The 21,304-nt window shown below is 48.4% G+C and overlaps 1 protein-coding gene across 3 annotated transcripts in view; it reads right to left on the bottom strand.

Annotated features, from left to right (window-relative positions):
• Positions 1 to 1,206: 1,206 nt before the first annotated feature.
• Positions 1,207 to 21,304, bottom strand: part of mgat3b (beta-1,4-mannosyl-glycoprotein 4-beta-N-acetylglucosaminyltransferase b) — a 45,798-nt gene continuing 25,700 nt past the window's right edge. Inside the window, exons 1-5 of one of the 3 annotated variants that reach the window (XM_030351493.1) lie at positions 20,352 to 20,760; positions 13,591 to 14,119; positions 11,878 to 12,548; positions 8,569 to 8,851; positions 1,207 to 7,606 (exon numbers count right to left, since the gene is read on the bottom strand). In XM_030351493.1, the coding sequence (XP_030207353.1) occupies positions 7,106 to 7,606; positions 8,569 to 8,851; positions 11,878 to 12,548; positions 13,591 to 14,118 (1,983 nt within the window). In that variant the 5' untranslated portion in view covers position 14,119; positions 20,352 to 20,760 and the 3' untranslated portion in view covers positions 1,207 to 7,105. Of the gene's footprint in view, positions 7,607 to 8,568; positions 8,852 to 11,877; positions 12,549 to 13,590; positions 14,120 to 15,211; positions 16,574 to 20,351; positions 20,761 to 21,304 lie in introns of those variants that run through there. The other 2 variants (XM_030351491.1, XM_030351492.1) reach the window with 2 other exon arrangements.

The following is a 21,304-nucleotide window of genomic DNA, read 5'->3' as shown; positions in this document are numbered from 1 at the left end:
AATTCCTGTGCGTGTGCGTGCTATCCATGCTATGTTTCTGTATTCATCTTGTGTTTGTTTTCATACGTGTCTGAGCTCAGTGTTTTCGTACGAGGTATTTAAAGAGCTATTGTCTGTGACTCAGTGCACCCGGTCCCATAATTGTATGCGCCAGGCATTCTGGAGTCGACGCGGTCCGTGCGCAGTCAGTCCCGCCCTCCTCCGCTGCGGCTGGACTGGCGCAAACAAGCGGACATTAAAACCAGAGTGGACGTCTAAACATAGACGCCTACTTAGCACGGGATGCGGTCGATTGGGGACACTTTTCTACCGTGTTACACAAGAGATCCACCAGTTTCTTCGGACAACACCCCATAGGCTATTTACTTTCTGCATCACATATTGCAAAAAACGTAAACAGCTCAATGATGAGTTTGTTCATGGGGTGGGTAGGACTGCTTGGCCCGGTCTCTATACACAAGACTGCGTATTGCAGATGCAGCGGTGGTCGGTTGAAACCTAATTACGCCTTCGATTAATTGTGGCCCATATGATTTGCGAGTTTTAAGACGGGCCCTGGTGTTTTATTGCGTCTTTGTGTAGTAGGCCTATCTCGGAGACATCAGTGAAATGCTTCCTTCCTCGCGCCCAGCATCAATGTCTGACATTTGGGTTGACTTGAGAGTCCTATGAGAATTTCCATCGCTGAATCCTGCTGAACGTGTTATGCCTGCTAAAGTGCTGCCCTCTAGCGGAATATGGGGAAGGTTTTCAGGAAAGGCGTTGCATTTCACATTTTTTACAACTTAATTTTATGTAAACTGTTGTGTGTAATTTAAAATTGTTTGCTTGTTATGCTACCATTCTGTCCAACCATTTTTGGCACATATTGCACTCCGAACCGCCGCTGGGAGGAGGGAGCTGTCTTCTGTGTTTCCCTCTCAGGGGTCCTTCCTTGACGCTAAAGGGAGCTTTCCTCCCTCTTTTGAGGGGTTAGTGCAGTGTGGTTTAATATAGCATTTCAAGCCCTTGGATATTGGAACTGTGATTAAAGGCTATTCAACTCAAATGTACTTGACAAGAGCATGACACACTGACGCTCAGTGAACAGTGAGGGAATACACATCCCAGGAACAGAAAATGTTTGTGTGTAAAGAAAAAAAAGTATACGAGATCAAATGAACAGGATACCTTCTTATCCACTTCACAGCGAATGACACAGCTGTATTCAAAATTTTTAAATTAATTTATTAGATTTCTTTTTCACAGAACTCATTTAAATGTTTTTTTTCTGTTTGTGGTTAACATACAGCCATTCATATAGAGAACAAATTAGATTTCTTTTTAATTTAGTTTTTCAGCCAACTTTTCCCGTGAAAGTTACTCTTCTTTGCGATTCCTGGAGAGGGAAACAAAAATAATCCTGTCTTCCAGGAAGAAGAATCTATGGTGGTCCGTTTGGTCTTGATTCTAACTTTGTTCTCTGCTGCTGAGGGGGCGGGTCCATCATGGGTCTCTCCTCCCTCCCTTCTCTCTCTCTCTCTCCGCCACGGAGAGAGAGAGAGAAGGTGTGCTGAAAGAGTAGGGGGAGGGGGTCTTTGCTCATATCCTGTTAGATGCTGCACCTTGGCTCACATTTCATCCAGAGGAGTTTGCAGAAAGCCTCTTTTACTCGAAGCACTCAAATGTGTTTTCATGAGCTCGCCCACATGACACAATTCTGAACGGTATTTAAACGTTGCTTCCGTGTGTCCGACCCCCGCCCCCCCCCCTCTGAGGCGGACAGTCTGTGTGAAAAGGGGGGGGAAGGGCAAATCTGGCAACCCGGCTGGAAAGTGGAGAGGATTAAATGGCTGCAGACCTGGCAACCAGCCCTGCTGGTTTAATTGGCTACAGTCAACAACCCCCCACCTCACACACACACACACACACACACACACACACACACACACACACACACACACACACACACACACACACACACACACACACACACACACACACAGCCCCTGCCCAGTGCCATTGAGCTGCCAAGGTCGCAGTGAGTATGTGTGTGTACGTTCATGTGTATGTGTGCACGCATGCGTGTTGCTTTGTGAGTCAATTGTCTTTCAATGATTTGCTTTTAATTGTCTCAAGGACAAGCGCAAGGAAGTGTGTGTGTGTGCGTGTGCGTGTAATAGATGGAATGGTGTGTATAATGACCCCTCTATATTATTTAATTTGGTGTGTGCCACACACACACACACACACACACACACACACACACTACAGATCAGGTCACCTGGAAATGGAAATGAGATGCTGATAAACAGCAGACGGAGTAAATCAGGAAGAGACAAACCAGAAGCACAACTCCTGATAAGGTGCAAATCATAGCTCACGTTCAGCATGCAACTCAAAAAGATTATTGTTGTCGTTATTGTGGTACAAAACAAAGAAGAATATAAATCCCAAACCCAACAGAGGAAAAACAACAATAATCACTTTTTAAGACTTAAAGTTCTGAACATGTCCATGCCCTGCCAGGAGTATTTGAGCATAATAAATAGTGTGTATAAAATAAAACTCAATCATCAAAATTAACACGAAAAAAACAAAAAAAAACAGTCAGTGTTCTGAACCGGATGTACCCAGGCCGTTGACCAATAGGACAGGAGCGGGGGTGGGGTGGGGGGGGTGATGGGGAGGTGAATGTGGGGGTCCAAAACCCTTGGGTCTCAGTGTCTGGATGAACAACAATAGTTGGGGGGCTTCCAATGAGCCAGGTTGGGTGGGCCGACCCTCACAATGGGCATCTGTCTGGGAAGACCCCCTGCTCCACTGCGGACAAAGACCCAAAGTGTAGTTTGGTTTTGAGGGACTGGACTGGAACCCAGAGCGAGCACAAAGCAGAGCTCTGTGTACGGGAGGGAGAGCAGGGTCGGGGATCCACGCACGCTCACGCACGGCGTGAGGAGAGCGCACGTGGGACGAGAGGGTCAAAGAATCATGGGAAATATTTGGACAGTAAGATGCAACTCATTTTACAGTTTGTGGTAGCGAAGAACAGATGGATGGTGTTGGGGGGGCAGTACACCCACATGTCATGTACACACACACACACACACACAGTGAGATTGGGCGAGGTGGAGTGGTGACCCCGCCATGACCCCGCCGTGACCCTGACCTGCCTGTGTTTGGTTTCGTTACCTGCCTAGTGTTGGGAGAGTGGAACCAAACCACATTCTTACAGTAGGATATGACAGTGGTTAAGAGCTTGTTCAACACACACACACACACACACACACACACACACACACACACACACACACACACACACACACACACACACACACACACACACACACACACACACACACACACACCCTTTTAAAGGCATTAAATATGAAGCTGCATTTTGGATAAAGACAAGGAAACAAAACAATAAAAACTGTACAGACTATAAAGGATAAATACACCAAGGGATTCCACATGTGACCAAAGTGCTCTCATGAACAAAGAATACAGTAATACAATACAGTAATAAAATAATCCAAAAGCCCCGAAAAACGTGTAAATGGCAGCTTGTATACGCCTCCCTCCCCTCCCTTTGCCGGCTCATATTTCCTCTCTCTCTCAGGGTCTGAGAGAGAGCGTCTTCTCTTAGACTGTCTCTCTCTCTCTCTCTCTCTCTGACCCTTTCTTTCTCTTTTTATCTGCATCTACCTCTCCCGCTCCAGTTGAGTCTAGGGTAATGGATTGTATGAGTCTATAGGGGATACAGGTAGGGTGTATAAGTGGCCATTTACAGGTGGTCACACACACTTTCTCCCCCTCTCCTCTGATGGCATTTGATTCATAGCCAGGTGTTGGTGAGTCCGTTTGCCACGGTGAGGGTGCTCGTGTGTGTGTGTGTGTTTGTGTGAGTGCATGTGTTTGCGTGTGCATGTGAGTCCATCTGTCTCCCCAGCATGCCAGCACCTTTCATCTCTTTGATCCATAGTGTCACAGCATGGAGAACACAGAGCATTCTCTCGCCCCATCTATCGCTCTCTCTCTCTCTATCCCACTCTATGAGACTCACCCTCGCTTCTCTCTCTCTCTCTCTCTCTCTCACCATATATCCCCCTCGAGACTCGCCATCTCTCTCCACAGGCCAAAAATCTTTACTCAGAGGGATTCTGGGTACACATAGTGGTGACACACTCACTCTCCCACACAAACATACAGACACACCCACACCCACACAGTCATTGTATTCTAAGCAGAACCCATGACATGTGAAGTTAAAATCAGATTCAGGCAGATTGTGTGGGCGTGTGGCGTGAAAGGACAGATAGAGAAGAAAAGGGAAAAAGAAAAAAAGATCAAATTACCTCCCCTGACCCCTGAATCACGCCCTCACCATCACGACAACCCACACACACGCATGCAAACCTAAACACACACGCATACGCAAGCAAACCTAAAAAACACGCACACAGCTAAACTCACCCACACATACAAACAATCATTAAAAATACCTAAACACAGAGTTGTTTACAGTCGTCTTCCCCGGCCGTGCACGTCCGGATGATCGTCACGTGCACTACAGCCTCCCCGCACCCTGCCCAGAGAAAACGCTCTCAGAGTCAGGAAGTCACTTCCTGCTGGGTTTGCCTGCCTTGGTTTCAACAGCCGTCAGCCATGCGCCCGTCATCACCCACGTCCTCCCTCAGATGTGAAATGCAGGGGCGATTGATTGAAAGAGGACAAGGTGGACTGGCTCTCTCGGTCATGCATTCATTCTTGCTCTTTTGTGCACTTGCCACTGCTCGAATCATCCCCATTCATCCATTTGGGCGGTGATAAATTGAAAGCTCCACACTTAAGAGTTTTGTATATAGCAGAAGCCAGCCCAGTCTGTCTTGGCGGTTACGGCTGCGGAGGAGTGTTATGTACTTATTTATGTATTTAATTTTGGATTTATTTGTACTTCCATGTACTGGGGATATGCAAGATACCGGATGAGCAGATGGAAATAAATCTGAGGTTTCAGCAAAAACCTTGGACTGTGTAATGGACTAGCATGTGTATACAGAGTGCATGTGCTTGCCTGTGTATGTGTGGGTGTGTGTTTGTTTGTGTGTTTTCATGTGTTTGTGTGTTTTCATGTGTTTGTTTGTCTTCCTGTTTATGTCTGTATGCCTGCCTTCCTGCGTGTGTGTTTGCTCGTGTGTTTGCCTGATTGCGCGTGTGTTTGTGCATGCTTGCTTGTGCGCGTGTGTGTGCAGATGATCACCGATGACCTCACAGAGTATTTATGTCATCCATGTCGTCATGGTTACAGGACGAGAAATAGCCAGAAAGAGCTGGTTTCAGCGTGTTCTGCTGCGACTCTCTGCATCACAATCCCACACAAACATTTCATTTCATAATGAAACCATGAATAAATTAGGGAATAAATAGCGGGGCAGAGTACTGAGCCGAGACTCTGAGATGGATGCCAAATGAGAGGGGAAGCCCTTTGAAAACAGATTTACACACCAACCAGAAGTGACTAGTGGAACTACATGCTGGGTAGTACTGACTTAGTGTCCGCCTTGCAGTGTTACTGCTTAGAAGAGAGGGAGAGAGAAGAGGTGATGGACAAAGAAAGACAGAGCATGTATGTATGTATGTACTGATGAGTAACATACACAAAATACACAAATGTACTTTCCATGAACTTACCATGCACAGAATACACAAATGAACATGGACTGTACATACGCTGGAAACACGCATGTACAGTACACACACTGGATACACGCATGTACAGTACATACACTGGATGGCGTGATAATGCGCTACCCCTCCTGATCTTTAGACCACATCCATTTCCTCCCACAAATCCGCCCGACCTCCCGGGGAAGGAAAGAAGACAGAAAGAAAGACCGATACCGTGCCAGACACTAACTTTGTCTTGGAACGTGAATGGCAGAGGAATCACTTATTTATAGATGCTATGTCTGTTCTGAGATATTTGCACACACACACACACACACACACACACACACACACACACAATACATTTATGTATGAGAAACCGTCGAAGAAGGAAGGGAAACCGAGTCAGAATGAGAGGGGGTAAGAGTGAAAGTGTGAGATTGCGATCGCCTACTATCTCTCCTCCTTTATTACTGTCTTCCCTCTCCACTGTGTATCCCAGACCCCTGCTGAGAGCATCATCTCCACACACAGGAGAATGCACACACACACACACACACACACACACACACACACACACACACACACACACACACACACACACACAGTGTAGTAAGTTTGTTGTCATTTTTCAAAACAAAAAAACATAATAAAAATACAAAAACATAGAGGTGACAAATTCTGTGGCAGGACATGACCAGTCATGCGGCAAGGAGGGCTTTGAGCACACACACACACACACTTAACAGACAACAATTCCCTTATTATGACCAGAGGGGCGGTATAGCTACCTCAAAGCTTGCAGTGATTGACTCTCTGATTTGGATGTGTGATCTATGTCACTGGTTTCCCTCCAGAGGTTTTTCGTCATGCCTACAAAAATGTCCGCTGCTCGGAGCACAGAGACGCCCCAAGCACCCTAAAGATCCCCTCGCCTCCACCACCACTAACTCATGGCGTTCATTTATAGTCGTTGTGGTCAGTGACAGCTTTTAAATCCAGTGGATGCACTCGCATGGGGCTCTCTCGCTCCTTCTCCATAGATCCCTGCCATAACAAACAAAACAAAACAAAAACATTCCACGCTGGATGTGATCTGTTGATTCCCTTTATGGCAACACCTTTTGTGTCGGTTCTTTAGATTAGCACGAGCGCTAACGGCGACCATTAGCACTCTGAGCTCGGTGGGGGCGGTCATCGGAGGGACCACTCACAGCGTTGGTCCGTTGTTCCTGGGACCAATCAGAGCGAGGCTTACAGTCAGGTGTCCCTGTCTGTACGAAGCGGGGTCCCAGAACTCACATGGGGTCCTCGCCCGCCATCGCCTCCAAACCCTGTAAGCCCCACCCTCCGAGCCCACAGAGCCCCGTCCCGCACCAAGGCGTACCCCGGACGGAGCCACCCCCCCCCCCCCCCCCCCTCCACCCCACACCCCCTCCAAGCCGAGCCCTGCCCCCTATCCGGCGGGGGCGGCGGCGTCCGACCGGGCATAGGGGTTGTCAAGGAGGTATCCGAAGTGCTCGTAGTGCTCCAGCATGTACTTAGGCGCGTACATGTGCTCTTTGGGGTCCGTGGGGGGGTACTCCTGCAACGAGCCGTCGAACCAGCCCCCCGTGCGGATCAGGTCCTTGATGTAGCCCAGGTCCCGCTTGTCCTCGTAGTCCCCCCAGCGCGGGAAGTCCCCGTTCTGCGCCGACACCAGCTTGAGGTGGATGCCGTGCGGCGAGAAGCACCAGGAGCAGTGCCAGCCGGCGAAGTGGAAGGGGCTGCCGACCGACCACTGCACCAGGATGTGGCCCGTGTCGTTCTCGTAGCGCCGGAAGCCCGGCATGGTGTAGTACTCGCGGCGGCGCAGGCGGATGCCGTCGCCGTCGTACACCTGGCGCAGCATGCCCACCGTGCAGCCCGACACCACCTCCAGGGAGCCCAGCTGCTTCCAGAAGAACCCGTACAGGGACTGGAGGGAAAAGGGGGGGGGGGGGTTACAAAAGGGTTAGTGGGCAGGAAGGAGGTCGGGAAAATGGGGAGCAAGTTGGGGATCAGGGAGGAAGTGGGGGATCGGGGAGGAAGTGGGGGATCGGGGAGGAAGTTGGCGTACAGTAAGGAAGTTTAATAAAAGGCAGGAAGTCGGGGAAGCACTTCTGCACTATGTATGGTGCATCGTGGTTTTCAATTCTATTGTTTATACTAATTATCTTACCTAGGGGAAATATGTCTGCGTTTCCGGGACATCTCTCTCTCTCTCTCTCTCTCTCTCTCTCTCTCTCTCTCTCTCTCTCTCTCTCTCTCTCTCTCTCTCTCTCTCTCTCTCTCTCTCTCTCTCTCTCTCTCTCTCTCTCGCCCCCCACTCTCTCTCTCTCTCTCTCTCTCTCTCTCTCTCTCTCTCTCTCTCTCTCTCTCTCTCTCTCTCTCTCTCTCTCTCTCTCTCTCTCTCTCTCTCTCTCTCTCTCTCTCTCTCTCTCTCTCTCTCTCTCTCTCTCTGTGTTGGAAGAGGATGAGAATTTTATTCCGTTTTCATTCTGTTTTTAATGCGACAGTTTTCCATCTGCTGCTCCAAATAACCGAGGCGTTGGCACCACAGATACACAACACCAGTCACATGGGATTACATCACGCCAAAACAAACCCACACCACCCCTCGGTGAGTTCAGCAAACACACACACACACACACACACACACACACACACACACACACACACACACACACACACACACACACACACACACACACACACACACACACACACACACACACACACACACACACACACACACACACACAGGTACTCGCTTAATCTCACCACATGCCCATACATACACATAAGCACACACAACCTTAAATCCACACTGAAATACGGACCACCGCGTGCCCACACACACACTTGGGCCCGTCCTGAACCCCTCTCTCTCCCACAGACCTTGCGCATGTGTATGGCAAAGGGCTCGGTCCAGCCGTCGAAGAGCTTGAGGAAGAGCAGCCCCTCGTGCGCGGGGATCTCGTCGGCGTCGTTGATGACAAACACGTCGTCGGGCCGGACCCCACCCACTCGCGCCATGCCGTCGCGCGTAAGGTACGTGCGCAGGTAGTCGTCTGCGATCCAGCCGTCCTGCCGCCCGCCCTCGGGGAAGTGGTCCAGGAACACGTACACGATCTTGTGCCGCACATAGTCGTACGTCCCGTTCAGCAGCCGCTGCAGAAAGCTGGGAGGGGCGGGAGGGGAACCACGTAAGCCAATCAGATCAATACACATCAATACACACAGACATTCGGTGCTGGACGCACGGGGAGGATCGGGGAGGAAGTTGGGGATCAGGCAGGAAGTTGGGGATCAGACAGGAAGTTGGGGATCAGGGAGGACGTTGGAGTACAGGAAGGAAGTTGGAGGCACATTAATAGTGCCCTGATTGAGTCGGGAGGGGCAGGAGCAACCAGAAGGGATTAGCGTTTAGCCAATCAGATCAGATCAGATTTTTTTATTTTGCACTGTGGGTAGGGAGCACCACCCCAATTTCGTTGTACAAGTTTGCACAATGACAATAAAGTCTGAAATCTGAGATACACTTCATGGTCACCCGGGGGAGACGTTTTGTGCTGGACACATACACATGACCAGAGGTGTCAAGTAACAAAGTACAAATACTTCGTTACCTTACTTCAGTAGAAATTTTGGGTATCTATACTTTACTGGAGTCATTATTTTTCAGCCTACTTTTTACTTCTACTTCTTACATTTTCACACACTTATCTGTACTTTCTACTCCTTACTATTTAAAAATGGCCTCGTTGCTCCTATTTAATTTCGGCTTGTTTTTATTCCGCCGGCGTTCAAAAAAATACAAACCAAAAAACCTATCCAGATTGAATTGAGTGAATTTGATTGGTTGGATGAGAATAGAAACATATACCATTCTTACACCCTATTGGTTTATACGCGATCCATGGCACCTGCGCCTGACCAGAGCCCGTCTACATTCTCTGACATGACATAAATTGCTCCACATTCCAGCTACAAAATAGCACACGTAGATGAGCGAAATGTCCCAACCAAGCACCAGTGAGGAGGTTGGTAGCCAAGAAGACCAGCCAACCCTTCTACATCCCTGGCCATACCTGGAAGAATTTTTTGAAATGGTTGGATGCAAAAACAACTCAGTTCTTACTCGTTACATCTTAAATTCCTGCAGCTAAGCTTGGATACATACATTTACATTCCCAATAAAGGCTTTTGATAACATGCCTCTGAATTTTGACTTTTTGCACCATTCCAATACTTACAGGAAACTAGTCATCATATCTTCCGCTCCATGAAACACATGTTAATTCTCAGTAGTACACATACAGTATATGGTTCTTTAATGTATTTGCATTGCACTAATATGCGTTCATTTTCAATGGGCATAAATGTGTCTGAAACAGGTGCATCCCAATTCTTTCAACATTAACATTATAGTCATTGGATGGCCTTTAGAAAAAAAATATTTTGGGGGAAGTGGGGCAGTGTGCTATAGAGGTAGCCTGGCTCCGCCCGCCTAAGTACTTCCGCTCAATTTGAATTTCCCTTCAGTACTAGGTCTGGACCTGCTGTATGTAATTTGGTTTTCTGGTGCCGCTACAGCGGCCCCCAATCAGCGAACAGAGGGCGTGTCTGAGAACAATGACGATAAAGTCGTACGCCAGTTTGAGTTGTTGTTGTAGGTCGGTAGTTGATTTACAATGTGCAATCATTTTAAACTTCAACAGACACCCGCCTTCAAGTGAGTTAACGTTTGTCAATTGATTAGGTCCAGACTCTCTGTACAAATGAAATGAAATGAAGTGAAGTACGAGAGTCTGGTAGAACCAGGCTACTATAGAGGTGTGCTGTGTGTGTGTCACTAATTCATGGATGGGATAAATGCAGAGAGCAAATTACTTGTATGTGTGAGCATTCTTGGCAAAAAAGCTGATTGTAATTCTATAGGCCCCTGTCGCACGGGCTAAGCTTTTGTCCTTAATGGCATTTTTTTACCCTTGCATTACTTTTACTTTAATACTTTAAGTAGTTTTGAAACCAGTACTTTTATACTTTTACTTAAGTAAAAAGCTTGAGTTGATACTTCAACTTCTACAGAAGTATCTTTAAACGCTAGTATCTATACTTCTACTTGAGTAATGAATGTGAATATGTTTGTCACCTCTGCACATGACACACATACAAACATCATACATATACATGATATACAAGAAAAACATGACAGGGTTATTGGGGCCCTTGGGCAGAGTTTTAAAAACCATGGGCCGGGCCACACAGCACATGCTGAAGGGCCAAATTCGAGCTCTCCAACAGATATCCAATTATTGACTTTCTACTGGCGCTTCCTCCTTCATGGTGATTGATGCTGATCAATATAATATATATCAATACAAAGTTAAGACCAGAAATTGGAGGAAGTCTTAACTTCCTCCTATTTCTTCTTGCCTTCTTCCATTCTAAAAGGCAACCAGAATATGAATAGATGGTAGGATGATATTAGTTCCAAGGCCATTGCAATATACATTTTGATATGAAATGATATAAACTCCAAACTCTACAAACTCCATAAAGATTCTTGGATAATCCTAATCAACTCAGCAATCATTCAAAACAAAGGACTGATTTGCCGCCCCCCCGCCTCCTCAACACTATGGCCTGCCGTGAGGTACAGGCATCTCCGAGCCGCTTGCCTCGCACCGTTCTGCAACTCCAACAAGACATTCTGTTTCATGCGGGTGCCAAAATGACCCGCCATGTTCATATAGCGGGTGTCACAGAAGAAGGCATCCAATTCCGTGACAGTGAGAAGTAAACAACAGATACAAGGTCACGCCGGTGACACAACGACGACTGTGATAAAGAGTCACACCGTTGACGGAGCGCGTGATATTCAACAACTGATAATATGCTACTGGATGCTTACTGAAGACGGACGCGCACGGACAAATGACACGGGTTTACAGCCAAGAAAGGCTGGCTGAAAACAATACAATTCTAATAATGTGGAGCTCTCTATTCATCAGCGTTCAAAGGATGAACGGAGATGATGTGATGTACTGAAGGGCTGAAAGAGGGAAGGAACGAAAGAAAACCCAGTCCACACACACACACACACACACACACACACACACACACACACACACACACACACACACACACACACACACACACACACACACACACACACACACACACACACACACACACACACACCTGAGGGGGCGTCTCTCGCCGTAGGCGGTGAAGTTGGACTCGCAGATCAGGAAGAGGTCGACGGCCTGCCGCAGCTCGTGGAAGCGCGCGTGCAGCAGGTCGAACTCGTGGTTGACGTTGATGGCGTTGATGACCCGGCGCGGGGTCTCCCTGGGCGTCAGCCGCTCCTTGGTGGGCAGGTTGGAGTGGTACACCATGGTGGGCACCCCGCAGTAGGGCCCGTGCCAGCCCGGCCGGCACACACACTTCACCAGCCGCTTCCCGCCGCGAGCCCGGGGCTTGACCCGCAGAGGGCCCGCCGTGGAGGCCGACCCTGCCGGCTGCTGCTGCTGCTGCTGCGGGGCCTCCAGGGGCCGCCTCTGGCCGGGGCCCGGGGGCCCTCCTCCGGGGGCCCTCCCGTTCCCAGGCTCCTCCTTCAGGGTGACCTCCGTGCCCTGGCGGAAGCAGAGGGCTCCGGCCTTGGTCCGCACGAAGTAGGAGGTGCGGTCGTCCTTGAGCTGGTAGGTCCGGGTGTGTAGGTCTCCCATGGTCTCCAGGGGGTCTGAGGATCCCCCCTTGGGGAAGCCCGCCGGGTGCTCCACTAGGGGCTTCTCTGCTACGGGGTCCGGCCTGGCTGGCGGGTCCGGATTGAGGCCCAGGTCCCACCGCCTGAGGCGGTCCTCAGCTCTCTCCTGGGGAAGACGGACAGGGGTCAGAAACAGCGCAGGGGGTTGAACTAAGCTGGAGCAGGAAGTCACGCCGTAACCGCATTCAGCAGGTATTGAATACATCCCGTGTACACATCTCCAAGTCTACCCAAGAGATAACACAACCTGGTGCTTGTGCTGCTTTACAATACCACTGTGGAACCCAGGCCCACTCAGCAAACCTGATCTGTTTCCAGATAGCTAACAATCGTTTGTGACGTTAATATACAGTCAACATTCTATACACTATTTACTCATTTAAATTACGCTTTTATCCAAACTAGAGTTTGTGATTAAATCCATAGCATTAATGTGGAAACCCCAGTTGATAATGTAACAAATTTCTGAAAATAATAATCATCATTGGGATCAAATAACTCTTCCAGTGTCCTGGCCAAGACAGTTAGCAGTAGCCGGCAGTCACACATAGCATACCTGAGCGGGTGGCGTTACCTCGGTGAGTGTGTCGCTGCCTTTGTCTTGACGTGCGGTGTGTGCGCGAGCGTGTGCGCGAGTGTGTGCGCTTCCGTGTATGTGTCGCTGCCTTTGTCTTGACGTGCGGTATGTGCGCGAGCGTGTGTGTGTGTGCGTGTGCGCGAGTGTGTGCGCTTCCGTGTCGCTGCCTTTGTCTTGACGTGCGGTGTGTGCGCGAGCGTGTGTGTCTGTGTGCGCGTCTGTGTGAGTGTCCGTGTGTGTTGACGCGCATGTGCGTGCTCCGCGGTGTATGAACTCTTCGTACGTGCTTTGTGGGTGTGTGTGAGCGGCAGGCGGCTTGGCACATGATGCGCACATTAATAACTTGCGTCACTGGTTCGACAGGCCTGCTGTGATAGTGGAGCAGGAATGGGTCAGGGGGAATCTTCGCTCAAGGATGTCTACAGGCGGAGTGCTGGGGTTCAAACCAAGAACATTAAAGCTTGGATTGAATCCCTAATCACCCCCCCCCCCCCCCCCCACCTTGCAGGTGCTGTAGGGCCGTGGTTCACCAGCTAACCTGCCTAAGGATGCTCTCCGCCGGGGAACGCACCTGCGACGTTGCGTCTCCCACTCCGACGTTCTCCTGCTCCGGTCTCCTCCAGGGCCGAGGGGGCGGCGCCGGCTCCTCCCTGAGCCTCATCTCCAGCCCCGCCCGGCCCACCACCCCCATACCCTCGCGGCCCCCCATGGCATCCTTTGCCCCGGCCAGCTCATCCCCAACTCCCCCTCCTCCTCCTCCTCCAACCCCCCCATCTCCCCCTCCTCCTCCTCCTCCTCCTCCACCTCCTGCTGCTGCTGCTGCCCCCGCCCCTCGGTGGACTTTGGCATCGGGCGGGCGTTGGTGGGGCCTGAGAGGCGGGGCTTCCTCGGGCGGGGCGGGGCTGAGCGGGGTGGCGGCCATGCCCTGCTCCCGCCAGAAGAAGCCGGTGACCATGATGAAGGACTTGATGTTGGGGTACGGCGCCGACAGCTCCCGCAGCAGCGACACGTAGTGCAGCGCCTTGTAGTAGTGCAGGAAGGAGATGACGCACAGGCCCACCGTGCAGAGCAGGAACACCCGGTGCCTTCGCATTTTCATCCTGCACGGCGGGGGGGGGGGTAGAGGGGAGAGAGAGAGAGAGAGAGGGGTGACATGGGTAAGAGTCAGAGCGGGCTATGATGATATGGGGTCGGCAATCAGAAACCTGCTTGTTTCCTCCAATGCGCACACCACCAGCAGCGTGGCCGTACACCACACAGACACACACACACACACACACACACACGCACACACACACACACACACACACGCACACACACACACACGCACGCACACAATGACACACACACACAATTCTCCTTTCACATGTCCTCTCATCATTAACACACCCATGCTTGATAAAATAACACAACATTTCTTATTGAGCAGCTCAATGGCCTCACATTGGGTTAAGGCATTCTCTAAAGGTTTGGGTATTTTAAAGTCACATGATATGCCACCAGGTGGGGTGTGATTAGCCGTTACAAGCCGTTTTGGAAATCTCTCCCTTATCACACCACAGGTGGGCGTGTCCACCTAGATGTGTGCTGGATAGATCAGCCTACCAGCCTACCCAGTGGACTGTAGCAAACGTTGCCCATCTAGCGTCACACATCTAGGTGGACACACACACACACACACACACACACACACACACACACACACACACACACACACACACACACACACACACACACACACACACACACACACACACACACACACACACACAGGTATGTGCAACTCAAAAGGATGTGTAAACACCGATTGTGGAACATGTTCTTCATATTACTTGCTGCTTACAGTAGAGCAGTTGTCACAAGATGAAATGTCAAAGGCGGTTGTTAAAGACCACGATGCACTGCAAACAGGATGCTTAGGCAAACAAGATAGTCTTTTAGCCAATAGAGACTCTGTGTTAATAAAATGACTTTTTCATTGGCCTGGAAACTAGGAAACACTACATGCTTAAATCCAAAGTGAATCTTTTATTAATTGGAGGTTAGGTTCTTATAAGATCAGGCTGGGTCAGGCGGCATCTTACTCAGGGATCACCCTAACCACTATCCATCCAGCACAAAACACACCCACACCCACACACACACACACACACACACACACACACAGTAAAAAATCATGCCCCATTACTCACATATACGAAGAAAAACACATGGTTGGAGTATTCTCTCTGGTCACTAGCTGGTCACTCCCTGTCCCTAGCAGGCCATTCTCTGGTCACTATCAGTCCATTCTCTGTCACAAGCAGGCCATTTTCTGGTCCTTAGCTGTCACTATCCCTCTAATCTCCTACTTGGTAGTGTACAGATCCCTGACTGCAGGGGTTGTCTATATGACAAAACGGTGTGCAACGGAAAGAAAAAATAGAAAAAAGAGGAGGGGCAAAAAAACATTTGGATAACCGGTCTAGCTAGTCTTTGTTGCATGATTGTATCTTTGAGAAAGGACGTGCAAAAAAAATCTATTCTCCAGTCGATTTCTACCCTCTGGCCGGTGAAAATATACCTCTTCCTTGTCAGCATTGGCCCTACGCTTTCAGTATGTTTTTTTGTTTTTTTATTAGACCAAATATCAAATCATATCAAACATAATATTTGTGAATTATAAACGCCTCAATCAAGTGAAATCAAGGTTTATGGTCCATTAGGTAAGGTATTTACTAAGCTAAGATAACTACATCAATACCTTGGCTTCCAGGGTGTCAGTCTTACTTACTTGGTGTGAAATCAGTTAATCTCGTTTTCTTAGCCCTTGTGTTGTTTCTTGTTTAGTAATAACAGAGAAATCACAGAGAGGTTAGTAACCCTTGGTAACGCAATCCAGCTACATTACTTCCTGTGAGGCTGTACTATTCCATTGGCCGGACCATCTCATTGGCGAGCAGCTAACCTGGCGAGCAGCCTCACCTGGCCGGAGTCGGTCTGATTGGACTCTGGGGCTGGGTGAGGCCACACACCTGTTGTGCATTAATTGATCAGTGTGCACAGGTTAAACCAGCCATAACCACACAAACGCTCAGGGAGAGATCTCCTGAATTGCAACATGGACCACCAGGGCCATGGATCATTAGCTACAAACTTCTACAGTAAAATGGCTTTAAACATCCCCACCCTGTGTCTTTTGTTTTGGGGAGCCCAGTATAAGGCATCTGGCTGGCGTGTAGCATGCACAGCCATGTTTAGAACGCATCGCCTGAATCCTACCCGACAACTGCAACATACGGTCAGTTTGGAAGCCAGGAAGAGGAATTAGGACTTCATCTTTCAGACACTGTTATACACACACACACACACACACACACAAACAACTTTTGTTTCTGTGCGTGTGTGTCTTTTTGGCTGAGCACCAGAGAGGACTGTCTGGGGGTGGGTATTGAAATAGTCTAGCCATTGTCTGTTGTCATGGCAGCATGGAGGGTGTGGCATGGGGAGCGGAAATGAAAGTAAATTGGGTTACAGACAATTATCAAATTTCAAATCTGCTCCTTACCAATATCCAACAGAGAACACATTTTCTAGTAACAAATGTTGCAATCTTAGCTTCACTTCCTCATAAATGGAGTGATACATTATTCATGGCTTATCCAGTGCTTAACACGCCACTCTCTAGGCACAGGTTCATCATGTGTACATGTTGGCTTCTCAACCCACCCGCTGCCTCCATGTATGTTGCAAGGGTCTGGCCGTAAAATGTTGCAGAGAAGTTGCGTACAAAAGAGATGTTCACATCAGCACTCAGACACTATTGGCTTCACCATCACAATGTAATTTAGTGTGAGGAACACGGCACATTTGACGATTAAGTCATTTAGCACACATTTTCATCCAAAGCAGCTAACGGCTATTTCTAGTCATCAAGTCATGGTATTTTAAAATGTCCTTCAGGAGCAGGTAGGGTTTGAAGACCTTACTTGGGAACCTTTCGGCTGAGAGTTACACAAGCCTCATCACCACAAGACTATCCTGACCTTTGGACAGGTTGGTAAAACAGGACTAAGCAGAGGTGGGACACCATATGTGTAAATATAAGAAAATGTGCCCAAATCTAGTATGTCTCATATCCCAACATGCAAACAGAACAAAAAGAAGAAGCAAACAGTGTCCTTTCCAATGTCATCACATGCATGTTTTACCAGTCTGTGGTGGCCAGCGTGCTCTTTTATGCTGTGGTTTGCTGAGGAGGAAGCAGCAGGAGGAGAGACGCTGGTCGAATGGACAGACTGGTGAGGAGTGCTGGCTCAGTAGTGGGCACAGAGCAGGGGTCTCATTTATAAAACTGTGCGTAGGATCGTTACTAAAAATGTGCGTACGCCCAGAAGCCAAGTTTTGCGTGCGCCAAAAAATATTCAGATTTATAAAACACTGCGTACGCACACTTGCACGCAATCTTTGCTTTATAAATCACATACTGACTATAATTGTGCGCAGCTGAATCAGCTTCACGTTCCGCCCTCTACACGCCCCTTTTTAACCATAAATGGTCAATGCAAATGACCTCATGAATGCGATCTGCATATAAAACAGACTCAGATGCCGGTATTATGTCTTGTTGGAAACAATGGCAGAAGTACTGAGAAAATCAAAAAAGCGAAATTTCACGGAGGTTGAAGTGGAGACACTTGTGGGTGAGATGGAGGCCCGAAAGGTAGTTTTGTTCGGCGGTCACGGGATTGGGATCGCCAACAACAAAAAGCAGAGTGAGTGGCAACATGTTGCTGCAGCAGTGAACTCTGTCAGTAGCACGGAGCGCACAGTCCCAGAATTAAAAAAGAAGTGGTCTGACATAGAGTTACATATTTTTATGTAGCCTACCAATAAATCGTTATGGTCCCTAAATACCCTCTCCCTCCGAATCCTGCATGGTCCGCCAGAAGTGCCATATGTTGCAGCATTACCACGGCGCTCACCTCTGTATTTATAGGGTTACGGTAATAAGACTGACGAGAACGCCTTGGATAATCAGTTTGTAATTACCCACGTAAAATGTTCTTGAACATAACCCCTTTTTAATGCCTGATTTGTCATGAAAAGCATCAAGAGTAACGGACAACGATTGTGATGAGTGTGGCTTGGTTTTTCACACTTGGGATTTAATTGACATTTGATCATGTGTTTACAGTGTCACATAAAAATATTATGTTATTGACACATGTTGGACAGATGCTTTATTCCATGCAGTCGCGCCGTCAGTGGACAGTATGGAGTGACGGGATTAAATATAGAGAATTTCTTTTTATTTCTATTCTAAGGAGATATTTCTGGAGTTATAACTGAGAAATAACGCAGTGGACTTAAATTATTCTGATTAGGATTTAACGCATGATACGGGTTGAAATTAAATTGATGAAGGGCGATGATAAAACATAATCGTTCTTCTCACTCTGCAATTCTTCGGTCTGACTTCAGTTCACCACCACACCGTCTGTGTCGCCAATTCTCCTTTTCCTCCAAACCATGCGTACGCATGGGTCAGAGTTTGCTTAGGGCTGCGCACATTTTCCCGTCAAGTTGGTTTTTTATAGATCACAACCTTGGCGTGAAAAGTCACGTACGCAACTTTCAGCCCCGTTTTGTGCGTACGCAACGGTTATAAATGAGACCCCTGGACTCTCTGGTGACGGTGGCAGAGAGAAGGACCCTGGACAAACTGCTGTCCATCCTGGACAACACCCACCACCCTCTGCACGACACCTTCACCAGGCTGGAGTGTTTTCAGTGGCCGCCTGCTGTCCCAGTCCAGCTCCACTAATAGACTAAAAAACTCTTTCGTCCCCCTGGCCATCAGACTGTACAACAGCTCCCAGTAAAGGCAGGGAGGACAATAGATAACAACAATGGACATTTTATTTATTTATTTATTTATATTTATTTATATCTGTATTTTTGCACATCCATCTGCACTGTTTTTATGTATGTTTTCGGCTGCTACTGGATACTTGAATTTCCCCCGGGATTAATAAAGTATATATCTATCTATCTATCTATCTATGCATGTCAGCAGTCCCCTATTCCAAACAGTCAACACACATACCCAACCTGGGCCCTTTGGGGTCTGCTTCCCATGGCTCTGCTGTCTGTCAATGACCAGTGAGGAAGCTGTCCCCTGATTCCCACCTGCCATTTTATCCCTCACTGTAGGCCTCTTTGTTAGGCAGTGCATGCCCTGCTCGGACTCGCTCTAAGATGGAGGTGAATGTGCGTGTCTGTGCAAGAGAAAGACGAGTGTGTTGTGTTGTGCGTGCTGTGTGTTAAAGAGTGAGTGTGTGTGTGTGACAGAGAGAGATTGAGTGAGTGTGTGTGTTTGACAGAGAGATTGAGTGAGTGAGTGTGTATGTGTGTGGGGGGGCGGGAATTTGGGTCAGTGGGGGGCACAGTTGGATTAGATTTGCTACGTCAGTCCACTTTCTTAATTGCTTCGTGGCCATTAAAAGATGAGCCCCTACATATACGTAGATGATGTGTGCTCCACTGCCACACACACGCCCATGCACGCACACACAAAACATCTGAGTAGCTGCAGAAAATGATACAGTTCCATTTTCTGCTGGCCTCAGCAAGAGCGCATACTATTGGCTACTGGCCTCAGCAGAACTGCATTCTATTGGCTACTGGCCTCACCAGGAGTGCATCCAATTGGCTACGTGTATCAGCAGGGGAGCATCCTATTGGCTAGTGGCCTTAACAGGGCCGCATCCTATGTGGTACTGGCCGAAAAATAACTGTGTGCTATTGGGTCGATGTGAAGGGATCCCCTCGCCTCTCAATCCACCTTAAGAGAATCCTTTCTCCCCCCGGAATACAGATGTATGCTGGACAGATCAGTTTACCAGTGGACCGTAGCAACCGGTAGTCTTATTTAGCCATCGTACATCTAGGTGGACACTTCAACTTGTGATGGCACTAAGTCACAGGGCAGGTCTGATATTAAAACAGCTTGTAATGGCTAATCCCACTCACCACGCGTACAAATCTTCATAGCTGAGTAGCGAAAACCAAATAAACTCTTGTTGAATAAGCCACACGATCAGGACAATTAGACCATTATTCGTTTACGAGTACATGTTTGAACCCCAATTCTTTGTATTTTTCCAATGTTTGTACAGAGGCATCTAGATAACAGCGGTGTAGCAAATGCTATATTACCCCAGTGCAGAACGGGGGCTATGAAAACGAGGAGAAAAGTACTTTTCAAGACAAGACGGTAGTCGCATAAGCTATTCGACTTATCAAATATTTACTACCCATGTAAATTTGTTTTACCGAAGTGCAGCTCACCTAGCACGCAGTGTTTGCTGGTTTTCCTGGCTTAAGATTGATTTCCTTGTTTATACACAGAGAAACTTCCTTATTTGTCCAACCACTTGTTTTGGAGCCGTTAGTCTTTCACCACTTCTTTTTTCATTTCACAATGTGGAACTTAACTCTGTCAGACAGCAAACAAAGGTGTGAGAGTTTCTGTGTCGATAAGCAAAGACTCTTGACATACATCTCTTACTCCCAAAACGTATTTGCCTGTGCCTCCCAGTAGTTTACCGTAAGTGCCACTATCGGTGCTCATACATCCTTTGAGTTGCACCTACAGACCATGCTGATGTGCAGTGTGTCCCCAAAGGAAGAGCTGATGATAACTAGGAAGCAGGTGTTTGGGACCAGCAAACTGTTTGTGTGTGTTTGTGTGTGTGTGTGTGTGTGTGTGTGTGTGTGTGTGTGTGTGTGTGTGTGTGTGTGTGTGTGTGTGTGTGTGTGTGTGTGTGTGTGTGTGTGTGTACTGTACATGGTTTCATGTCTGAGATCAGAAAACAAACAGGGGGGTCTGTGCTAGGGAGTTTAGGAAGAGAGTTTGGGCGTGGTGGGGCTGATGGGGTTGGAAAGCCACCTCCACCTCTCTGACCTCATCTATAATTCAGCACCCCGCTCCGACAGAAGGAGAACTCCCCACCTCAGTCAGCACTTAAATCTCTCTCTCTCTCCCTCCCTCCCTCCCTCCCTCCCTCCCTCCCTCCCTCCCTCGCTCCCTCGCTCCCTCCCTCCCTCCCTCCCTCCCTCCCTCTCTCTCTCTCTCTCTCTCTCTCTCTCTCTCTCTCTCTCTCTCTCTCTCTCTCTCTCTCTCTCTCTCTCTCTCTCTCTCTCTCTCTCTCTCTCTCTCTCTCTCTCTCTCTCTCTCTCTCTCTCCGCTCCTACTGAACCTAGTTTTGGAGTGTCTCACTGCCTTGTATGAAAAGGATAAT

The sequence above is a fragment of the Gadus morhua genome, chromosome 3 (genome assembly GCF_902167405.1).
Source record: "Gadus morhua chromosome 3, gadMor3.0, whole genome shotgun sequence".
Taxonomy (NCBI): Eukaryota; Metazoa; Chordata; class Actinopteri; order Gadiformes; family Gadidae; genus Gadus; species Gadus morhua.
The sequence above is the reverse complement of the archived record's forward strand: the minus strand, read 5'-3'. Positions and strand labels throughout refer to the sequence as shown.